The sequence below is a fragment of the Gekko japonicus genome, unplaced genomic scaffold (assembly GCF_001447785.1).
Source record: "Gekko japonicus isolate JY-2015 unplaced genomic scaffold, Gekko_japonicus_V1.1 scaffold849, whole genome shotgun sequence".
Classification (NCBI taxonomy): Eukaryota; Metazoa; Chordata; class Lepidosauria; order Squamata; family Gekkonidae; genus Gekko; species Gekko japonicus.
Genome location: NW_015163112.1, coordinates 327,825 through 339,032, shown reverse-complemented (window position 1 = coordinate 339,032; position 11,208 = coordinate 327,825). Strand labels below are relative to the sequence as shown.

Sequence of the window (11,208 nt, the reverse complement as noted above, 5' to 3'; positions counted from 1 at the left end):
ACTCCAGAGAGGAAGGGGCTTGAGCCAGAACTCTCTCATATATATATATATATACACACACACACACATATAACCCCTTCACTTACACAAATCCTCTTAACGTTTCCAGATGCTGGGCCAGCTCCACATCTGGCCTGGGGGGACCAAACATGACCCTGCCTCAAAGAGCTTAATCGGGAAATCTTATTCACAGCTGGCCAGTTTTGAAGTTCTGCTACTGAAGGCCACGCACTGGAGATGTATAATCCAAAAAGAAGCATTTTGAAGGGAAACAACCCTAAATTGCCTTTCTCCTCAGCCTCTGCTGCAGTGGTTCTTTGAGTCCATGAACAGAGACAGAAGGCCTTGTAGAATTAACCACAGGTAATCCCCCTGGGCCTTCACAAGCTGGGGGCGAGAGAGTGTCTGCAGCTTGCTGACTTCTGCCAAAGTTAAAATCGACAGGTTCTCTCTCTCTCTCTCTCTTCAAGCCTGATCTATTTTCCCAGGGAGAAACTGGGAGCTGGAACCATGGCTCTAAACAAACCAAGAGAATTGCCAGCTGGCAGGGACAGAAGCGTTTCTGATTCGCTGGGAGGAAGGAAAGGGAAACCCTCATGGATCAGAACCTGATGAGAGAGGCGCTCTCTCACTAGTCAGTAACTAAGTGGTGTGTGGCGGAGTCTTAGGGCAGTGAACTTTCCCAGCATGACCCCACGGGAAGAGGAGAGGAGCTGACGCCAGAAAAGGGTGCAGATGGGGGTGGAGGTGGGTACGAACAAAACGACTAAGAATGGTGGGTGGGGTTATGTCTCAGTTCAGGGTGCCCCGGCAATTCTCTGTGCCGCAAAGGCAGGGAATCTTGTTCTCCTCGATCGGGAACTTGTAGTCGTAAGTGATCTCCTCGTTGACGCCGATGGGCTGTTTGGAGTAAATGACGATCTTCTTCTGGGACTCGATGGTGATGACTTTGGCATAGCAATTGGGCTGAGAGGGGAGAATAAACAAGAGTGTACTCCAGTGAGCTGGCCGTGGTGCTTAATACCTGAGGGAGCGCGTGATGTGCATTGCTGGATGGCACTCGGCACTCGGCGCTCTTTCTGATTTCACTATGTTGAGAATCAAGGAGGCTCCGTTTTGCAGAATTCTGCGTTTGTGTGTGTGTGGCAAAGGCCAAGGGTGCCAAAAACCATCCTGTGTGAAGGCGAAGGGGCTGACAAGGGGGACTAGACACAGCCCGTGAGCCACGCTTTAAGAATGCAAGAAGGGCCCTGCTGGATCGGACCACCTAGTCCAGTATCCTGCTTCGCCCGGTGGCCGACTAGTTGCACTGGAAGGCCCACGAACAGGGCAGAGAGGCCAAGGCTGCACCCCGATGCCTCGTAGTACTGGCACTCAGAGACTTCCTGCCTCCGGGTGTGGAGGTTGCCTTTAGTCAACGATAGATGTTTGGATGTGAATCCTCCTCCCTTTCCAGTGTCGTCACCTCCGCACCTTCCCCTCCACAGGCACTTAGAGCCTTACACAAGTTAGGGAGCAGAGTTTAACTGAGCAATGCCGATATGTTAGGCTGTCTGTTCCCTGGGGCAGGGACGTGGGAGTTCCCCCCAACCCCACCCCAGGCTGTTTCGCTTGTTACTCTGAAGTGTTGTGTTCTCTGACACGGCGTCAATGAACGCACCCTGTAAGCGCAGCACAGGAATGACCCCTGGTGAAGAGCCAGGCAGTGGGACTCTGTCCCTCCCCGTCCCACTCACCGTGCAGCAGTGGTTGATGAAGCGGGCGAGGTTGCCGCACTTGGTGGCGTCGATGATTGTGTCGTGGTCCACGCGGAAGAGGTAGCTGCTCCCAATGCCCTCCTGGGCATACCGCTTCTCACGCATGTCAGCCACCATCTGCAAAAGGGAAACGAAGAGGGCTGTGGCAGTCGGGAAGAGAGCGACAGCTGCGGGGTCTGCCCTGCTGGAAGAAGGGATGGGTCTGGCCAGCTCGAGGTGGGAAGCTCCGGGTCTCTGGAGGGCAAGGGCTACATGGCGGGGGGGGGGGGGAACCGGCTGCTCCCCAGTGGCCACGGAGCTTTGCATTTAGTTGTTCTTTAGAACACGTGTGTTCTGCACTCCATCAAACACAGAAGGAACACTGTTAATCACAGCAGCAGGCCAAAACCCCCAACAGCAGCAATTACCTTAAAGCCAATCAGCAGCATTTTCCTAAAAACCAGAGCAGCACACTTCAGGACGTGAGCAGGGGGCTGGACCAGATGGCCTGTAGGGCCCCTCTATGATCAGTGACATACACGAAGACAAACAAACCGGGCGGGCAGAAATCGTCAGGCTACCAGAACAGAGAAGAACGTAAGACAAAACACTAAACTCAAGAAGAGGCTTGGTAAAGAGCCTCATCGGGTTTGGCACCAGGCTAATGTTAAATGTGGAGAGCATTCTGGGTTCCAGGCACCACAACAGAGAAGGCCCTGTTGCAGCCACCCACTACACTTCACAAGCTGAAGATATTCTAATTGCTCTTTCAAGCAGACTGACACAGGAGCATGGATTAGAGCAGGGAAACGCCCAGCCATCTCCAGGGTCTAAAAAAAAAAAGCTGGAATTTATTTCCCTGGGAATAACTCAGACCTTCCACTGTAATGTTAAAAAGGCTTTTCTGCTAGTCTAGACTATGTGCATAGCACCCTCTAGTGTCAACTGGCTGCATATGCTTCAGGGTAGGCAAACCTGGTCCCGGTAGTGAAAATGTACTCTTGGTAAGTAATGTCACAAATTCCAGGCTTACTTTTTAAAAGTATTTGCTTTTTATCTCACCTTTTGACCAAAGAGTTCAAGGGGACATACATGTTCTTCTACCCCATTTTATCCTGACAACAACCCTATGAGGTAGTTACGCTCAGAGTGAGAGACGGACCGAAAATCACCCAGCAAGCTTAATGGTAGAGAGGGGATTTGAATCCATTCTCCCCACCTGTCGTCTGACACTCTGACCACTGCACCATGCTACCTGTGCCCATATTACTTTTTACTGTATCCACCATACATAAAAATGCAAGATTTTGCTGCCCAAGGCCAGGAGAATGTGGAGAGGAGGGAGGAGCTTATATCACCAATCTTGGAAGCCCTTGCCCTGGATACTGGCTGGTTTCAGGACAAAAACGCAAGATGCTCACGCAGTCCTTTTGAAGCCTTTCGACGTGCTTCCGTACTGGTTGCCTCTTCCCCTGTGGTCCCTCCACCCTCGGGGTAATATCTGCACTGAGGGTCCTGCTTGGAGCTACATCACTGCATAAGGTCCGGGGAACAGGGCCTTGGTCATGGCGGCCTTCAAGGTGCAGGATGAGCTCTCCAAGGAGGTTCACAGAAGCACGCCTCAGACAGAGTTCAGAAGTGTCTGCAAGCCCTGCTTATGTAGGAAGGACTTTAGGAGCTGAGGCTGGCTGAACAGTACATTGCATATGGCTGCGAAGTGATGTTTTTTAAAATATGCTTTTTATGTTGCTTTTTTTTTAAAAAAAAAGAATCTGCATTGTTCCAGATTTAGGTCCTTCGTTCATACCCTGCCTCCACCCCCCCCGGGGAATCCCAAGCTGCTTACATCATCCCTCCTCTCCTTTATTTTATCCTCACAACAACCCTGTGAGGTAGGTTAGGCTGAGAGAGTGTGACTGGCCCATGCTTGCCCAGCAAGCTTCCATGGCACAGGTGGGGATTCGAACTTTGGTCTCCAAGTCTGATACTCCAGCTGCCACACCACACTGGCCCTCTGTGGACTTGAATTACTGCCACAGGCTGCCCCAAGTGTGGGATGAAGGAGGAGATTAAGTGTTTTAAACAAATGGGACAGATAGCCCCCTCTCTCCCGTTGCACCGAAATCTCAATGACTGACCAAGAGGACCTTTATGAGCACTGTTATCTACAGGACGTGTCCAGAGACAACGGAGGCCTCTGACGCTGCCCTGTAACGATGGGATCGCTTCCCCTCAGAAACCAACCCAACTCAGAATGCTCTTCAAAGACACTCAAAGACCCCCTTTTTAAAAAAGAATTCTGACCGGCTCTTAGGGGCTATGGGGAAAATACTAGGGAATAGGGGTGTAATACTGCCTGTGAAATTTTAGGCAGTTCTGGGCATTGCTTCATTATACGTTCTATACCGTTAGTGTCTGCAATGTTTTTAACTGTGCGATCTGGTTTCACTGCACTGTTTTTATAATTTTTTGTTTTGTTTAAAATGTAATATGGTATTCTCACTGCTTGGCTTTTAATTACGTAATCCACCTTGAGTTCTCACTGAGAAAGGCAGACTGAAATGAAGTCAGTGATTAAATGAGTCTTGTTTTAAAAGCGAATGTTGAAAGCAAGCTCGGGACAGCTCTTGAATGACAGACAAGGATTCTTTCTCACGATCATGGCGCCCCTGCAAGAGTTGCCAAGGTAGCACAAAGGCAACCCCTTCCTCAGCCTCATCCAGCTGTTGCTCACCTGCCGGATATTCTGACCCACGTACTCGATGACCATCTCATCAGCAGCTATTGGCTCCATGGCAAAGAGGCCCCACTCGTGAATCCGACTCCGGCCAAACCGTAGTTTCTTCTTGCGGAACTACAGGGAAGAGAAGGGTGGTCAAGACAAGAGCAAGGCGGCAGGGGGAAAAGTGAAAGGCTTGTGGTCTCAACCAAGCAGCACGGAACCCCAGGGCTACACAACATTCACATGAGCCGTTGCTGCCGTAACGCGCAAGATCGGTGTTTTTACAAGTCTCGTCTAACGTCTTGTTGAGTCCAAAGTCATTAGTCTTTACAGTTTCACAGAAAGGCACATGGCAGTGCAAAAAACACGACTTTTCTGCCTGAAGATTTCTGACTGACACAAAACCCTGCTCTTTTATCAACCAGGAACGACATCATTTAAATCATCTGGGGGCCTTTTTGTAAACTCGGGGGTCTGCGAAACATACAAATATGACCAGCAGAGTTCCCTCTAAGCTGAGTTAGTGTGAACTAGCTTACAGTTTTTTTAGCCTCCAGCTCACTTTTTTTTTTTCCAGCCCAAGAAGGATGGCTTCAGAGCGAACTAATGTACGTAGTAGTAGCCAAATCACTCGCTCACAGCTTGAATGCTAGTAGCTTACAACGACGAATTTTTGCTCACAAGACTCCACAGCTTAGTGGGAGCCTTGTTGGCCAGGTCATGGCAGTTCACGGGACAGGGACTCTCAATGGCCCAGTTCCTCAGATCTCTACACTATCCCTAGCCTCCCCACCCCCAACCCTCCCCCCCCACCTTCACTTCCGGGGGCAGGAGTTCTAATTCCTTAGTGTACCACACAAGTCATAAATGTCTACAGGGAAAGCAGCTCTGCTTGAATCGTCCCCAGGGCCAGTTCTAGGAAGCCTCAACCTTTTAAGTGCATGCTGGGCTGAGCTAGACGACCTGGTTTTCCGAGAGACCCTCCCTCTTCCCCAAATACAGAGCCAGCATCTTCTGCTCCACTCTTTTCATTCTCTCAAAAGCAGCAGGTTTGACCCGTGTGCTACCTTCAGTTGGTTCAGCTTCAGAAGGTCGCTATCAAGGATGGCAGAAGAGCCGATGGCACTCAGCAGACGCCGTTGCTCGGACCGCCGCTCCGACAGGATGCGGTTAGTGCCCTGGGAAAGAAGGGAGGAGCTGGTTAAAAAATGAATGAGAGGAAACCTCAGCCCTCTGTGGGAAACCACAAGTGATCTGCATGGCCCGGGGACCATATTTAAGAAGAGGCAACCCTGGAATTCCAGCCACGGGTTTATATCCAGCTTCAGTAAGGTGGCGTGCAGCAGGGTAAGCCTGTGTCGCTGCAGTTGAAAGCATTTTCACAAATGGCAACAGCATCCACATTTCTCACACCTATGAAGCTGAACGGTAGGATCACATTAACCAGAATGTGCATTTGATTTTACAAGAAACAGTTCTGTCTGCTACACGTTATGTTACCAGCATTTAAAAAAATGCTCTTACCATCATCTGTAAAAATACCTCTAACTGTGCATGAACGTTTATGTCTCAAGAACCACTCAGAGCCAACTCTGCCCTTTCTCCCTCCTAGTATTGGCCAGCTTGCCAATTTCCTCCCTTTCTTTCCTTTAGAAAAGAGCAAGAGTTCAGAGACTAAACAACATTCGTGGCACGGTATGAGCTTTTGTGAGCCACTGCTCACGTCTTCAGACACTATATTTGGAGTACGCGTGCTGTGCTGAGCTAGCAGGCTCCTAAAGGTGAAGGTTTCCCTTGCTCGAAAGTCAGTTGTATCTGACTCTAGGGGGCGGTGCTCATCTCCATCTCCAAGCCGAAGAGCCAGCGCTGTCTGCCTGCCACAAATGTTTGTCTTTAAGGTGCTACTGGACTCTTGTCTACTGCTACAGACAGACTAACACAGCTGCCCATCTTGATCTTCCTTTCCTTTGACACTCCTGTGGGACCTTGCAAAGTGTATTGGCAACAGATCTTTTTTCAACCCTCAACATTCTCATTCACCATCAAGGGGGACAAAGAGGAGGTTCCCCTAAACAGAGCTGCTCCACGGTAACAGCTTGGTCACAGAACACACATAAGGCCGCCTTAGACTGAGTCAGAGCCTGGGTCCATCAAGGTCAGTATTGTCTACTCAGACTGGCAGCGGCTCTCCAAGGTCTCAGGCAAAGATCCTTCACCATCACCTACTGCCAAGATCTTTTAACTGGTGATATCGGGGATTGAACCCGGGACCTTCTGCATGCCAAGCAGAGGCTCGACCACAGAGCCACAGCACTTCCTGTAATGTGGTGCAGCCCAATGTACAATGTACATACTAACAAGGACACTTGCTTCTAGGGTACAAATAAATGGAAAGCCATCTGCCAGGGATATGAATGATCCAAGGCTATTGCTGGTTTCCATTACTGGGCAAAGCTTTCTGGGTTTTCAGTGCAGTCGCCAAGGCTGTGCTGTTTCCTGTATACCTGGAGAAATGCAAGAGAACCGCAGAACTGAGCTTCCCCAAAATTGCACCTCTCTGTTTAAAAGGAAGTTTTTAGGCCTTATGGTTGTGCAGTACACTTCAAGGCAGATGGGAACTGCCTGGTGAAAATTCAGAAGCCAGAAGAACCACTGAAGGACATTTCCCATAACTTCAGTATCACTGCCTAGCAGTGATCAGCAGAAGTAAAATAAATTATGCGAAATAATGAAAATGGTAATAGTAAGAGAATCAGGCAGATTTAGCTTAATCTGTCTAACTCATAAAAGGACTCTGAATGCAGCTTTTCTAGGCACAGTAACTGGGATTATCTTGGCATAGAATCTGCATTTTCCTTTTAGCACAGGTATACCCATCAAACCTGCACAGCCAAAATAAGCAGGCTTAGTTCTTTACATTTTGGGCTTTACCTGTATATCAGCAGGCTCCAGCTGCTGCACAGTAGCCGGGCAAATGTCAAGGTATTTGTCCTTCTCCTTCTTGCTGATGTGGTAATACCCCTCGCTGCGCGCACAGCCGGTTTGGTGCTCCCGCAGGTCCGATGACTTCCGTTTCCGCTTGGGGTTTGCAATGTTTGTGAGTGGAGGCAGGTGGTTAAGGAAAATAAAGGACACGACATGGGGAAGATTAATGCGAGAACCTGCACAAGCCCAACGTAATTCTTGTGGATGAGCCAAGAAACCATCTTTCCCTGCTTAGAGGAGTCGGACTCAAAGGGAGTCACTCCCTTCCCCCTAGCAGAACTAAAGCCTGTGCCTCCTGGGAGGAACTGGATAACGGGGCAGAACCTCTATCACTCCAACTTGGTCTCAAAACTAACCAAGCCAGTCCAGAACCAGAGAGACTCTAAATATTATTCAATCTATTAAAAGGTAAAGGTTTCCCTTGCTTGAAAGCCAGTCGAGTCCGACTGTAGGGTTGCGGTGCTCATCTCCGTTTCCAAGCCGAAGAGCCAGCGCTGTCCGAAGACGTTTCCGTGGTCATGTGGCCGGCATGACTAGATGCCAAGGTGCACGGAACGCTGTTACCTTCCCACCCAAGACATACCTATTTATCTACTTGCAATTTCTTGCTTTTGAATTGCTAGGTTGCCAGGAGCTGGGGCCAGAGACGGGAGTTCACTCCGTCACACAGATTCTTGAACTGCTGAACTACCGACCTTCCAGTCTGCAGTTCAGTGTCTTAAGCACTTGAGCCACCGCAGCCCCCATTTTATTTTAGAGGTATCTGACAAAGGAAGCTTTGACTAGTGAAACCTGACACCCCTCAAATCACGTTGGCCTCTAAGGTGCTGCAAGACTCCAGGCCAGCTCTTCTACTGCGGACAAACACGGCTACCTTCTGAAACTCTACTTTACAGCCGACTTTCATACCTCCTGCATTTTGATGTGGACCACAAATCCTGAGCTTTTCAGAAGGAGCACACTGAGAACAATAACGGCGGTTCCACGCTTTGCCAACCACTGCACAATTGGGCTGTCTGCATAGACACACACACACTCACTTTTGCACAATCCCACCAACAACCGTGAAAAGCCAAGCGCTAGGAGTCTGAGCAGCTGCCACAAATAAAGGCCACCCCCGTCCGCTGATGACCAAACACTGCTGCCCTGGAGCCTCTTACACCCCCCTTCGGTGACTCCCCCAGAAACTCAATTTTCACAACATAATCTCGTCATTAGAACTCGAGGGTTTTGCGCATAGAATGTGGCACTGGCTCTTGCCAGATTCAGGCTTTTAAATGCAGAATTTGCAGGACTAAAGTGTGCCAGGCCTCCCTCTCTCCCCCAAATTATCAACAGGAAGGATGGAAAGTGCCAGGACACATCTGTGCAATTCATAAGCCTCCACTCTTGCTAGAGAATAGTAGCGTGCAGGAAGGGAGGAGAGAAGCCCCAGGATTGTAGGCAGAATTTCTAGAACCTCCCAAACTACAACTCCCAGGAATCTTCAGGGCAACACAGGATCATTAAAGCAAGGTAAAAATGATGGAAGCAAGCTGGTATGGCAGACATGCCACACAGGGCACCTGCTCTCCCGGGAAGGATATTAGTGTGGTGGACCCAGTGGGTGTCATTCAGCCAGTCGGTGCTGTTGTCCTCGTGCAGCAGGCGCTCGTAGGTCAGCCGCAGGTACTTCATGTCCTCCAGATCCAGCCCCGAATTCCAGATGTCATACAAGATGGTCATTTGCTCGAACTCGCTCCGCGTCTCAAAGACGGGAGGCGGAAGAGGGGGCTGGGCGGGGACACGCTTGTGCGAGTGGGAGCGGAGGGATCTCCTGCGGATCTCCCCTTCGTCGCTGCTGTCGGCACTTTCCTCCTCCTCCTCCTCTTCATCCTCCTCGCTCTCTGAAGGGAACAGATCCTCAGGCCCAAAAGGCAAGGGCCCCAAGTCTTTCATGACCTCTTCCTTGAACAGGTGGGGATGCTGCTTTTTGGCCTGCTGCTGCTCCAGGACAGTTGCCTTTGGCTTCTCAGCTGGCAGGGAAGGTGGCGGGGGCAGCGCAACCAGGTCCCCAACCTCTGGCTCAGCTTTGACCTCGCTGGCATCTGCCACCACCTCCTCCGGAGCCTCCAAGACCTCCCCCAGGGGCTCACTGTACAAATCCACCCGCAACAGGTCGGCGGAGCCCAGCACGGGCGCCTCCTCTGGCTTGCGGGGAACGGTCACCGGTGCCACACGGACAGCCATGGCGTAGTTATGCTCCAAGAGAATGCTGCTGACTTCAATGGACGGTGCCGGAGGCCGCGGGGCCTTGGACTCCTCGGCCTCATCGGAGGTCTCCGTCGCCTCAGAGTCCTCGCTGACTGCGCCGACGGGCATCTTGAGAGCCACGTCTGCCAACACGGACAGGTTCGGTTGGTTCGCCAGCTCGAGCAGTGAGGAAGCGCCCATCCGTTCACGCATGCGCAGCCTGTCCTCTTCCGGGGGCGGCAGGACCCGCGGGGCCTCCGAGCTGCGATAACGAGAGCGGTTCGCCCGCCCGGCAGCAGCTCGTCCGACCAGCATTTCACCAGGGAGGCGTGGTCAGCGGGCAGGTTGCTGATTGTTCTTTGGCTGGCTTTCGGGGGCTCCCGCTTCCGGCTGGGAGCCACCATCGGCCTGGCGGGGAACGGCGTGGGAGGCAGGGAGAAGGCAGCCGGAGGCGGGGTATCCGAGGTTAAGGACACTTGGGGTGGTAGTGTGGGTTCCACAGACACCAATGGGAGTTGTGCTTCCTCTGTGGGGGCGGGAGGGGGAGGGGGCAGAAGAGCTGCGGGGGCCAGGTCAGGCAGCTTCTCCAAGACCCCTTTCGTGGAGTCGTCCTCGCCGGGAGTAGAGAAGGAGACCGTTTTCCGGCGTTTCTTGGGGGGCGGCAGGAGTGGGATAGGCGAGGAAGGTCGCTCTTCTGGCCTAGACAGTATTCCCGCATTCTTCTCCTCTGGTGGTGGGACTGGTCTGCTCTCCTCCAGAGGAGCAGGTTTCTCCTCTGCTATATGGCCTGTGTCGGTGAGACAAAACTGGGTATTAGACGTGTGGACCGGAGTGGATCAGTTACGTTCTTGAGGTTCTATCGCTGTGTTGAGAGCCACCCTCACGGTCTGTACTTGCTTGATCTGTCTCTCCCTGATCGACTGGGGCAAGGACAGGGTCCGTTCAGTGATAAAGAGAGCACGCTCTGACCACAGAAGGTCGTTTGGCATCTCAGAGAATCTCACGGAACAGGGCTAGGAAAGGCCTCTGTCCGAGAGCCTCAAGAGGCGCCGCCTGCTGGACCGGACACCACTAATGCTAGATGGACCACCGGTCGGATTTAACACAAGGCAGCTTGATTTGTTCGTGTGACGAATCATCCCCAGCCACTGAGAGCCATAACTGGACAGGCCAGGGATTGAACCTGGAGCCTCCTGCATGGACAAGCAATCCCTCTGCAGAGAAGGCTGCAACGTTCAAGCCATTATACTGTCTACTCGAATCCCTACTGACAAGCAAGGTGTCCCAAATTAACTGACGGCAAGCGTTTAAAAAAAATTATTTGCAGTACAGGTACTGACAGAAACCATTGATGGCCTACCCCTTATCACATACAAAGGAAAGAAAGCCGTTTCTCCGACGATGCAAACCAAGGAGAGAGATTATGCGCTGGAAGTTGAAAGGGAGCAAAACAACCGCGATATATTATGCCAAAAAAAATCTTCATAGACTTGTGAGTTCTTTTCCAATATCCAATTTACTTGGAACAATTCA

The 11,208-nt window shown here is 51.2% G+C and overlaps 1 protein-coding gene across 1 annotated transcript in view; it reads right to left on the bottom strand.

Annotated features, from left to right (window-relative positions):
* Positions 1–508: 508 nt before the first annotated feature.
* The window catches only part of SETD1A (SET domain containing 1A), a 35,266-nt gene continuing 24,566 nt past the window's right edge, over positions 509–11,208 (bottom strand). The window contains 7 exon segments of the mRNA XM_015406834.1: positions 509–966; positions 1,737–1,874; positions 4,471–4,590; positions 5,526–5,636; positions 7,390–7,559; positions 9,030–9,959; positions 9,962–10,462. Of these exon segments, the coding sequence (XP_015262320.1) occupies positions 793–966; positions 1,737–1,874; positions 4,471–4,590; positions 5,526–5,636; positions 7,390–7,559; positions 9,030–9,959; positions 9,962–10,462 (2,144 nt within the window). The 3' untranslated portion in view covers positions 509–792.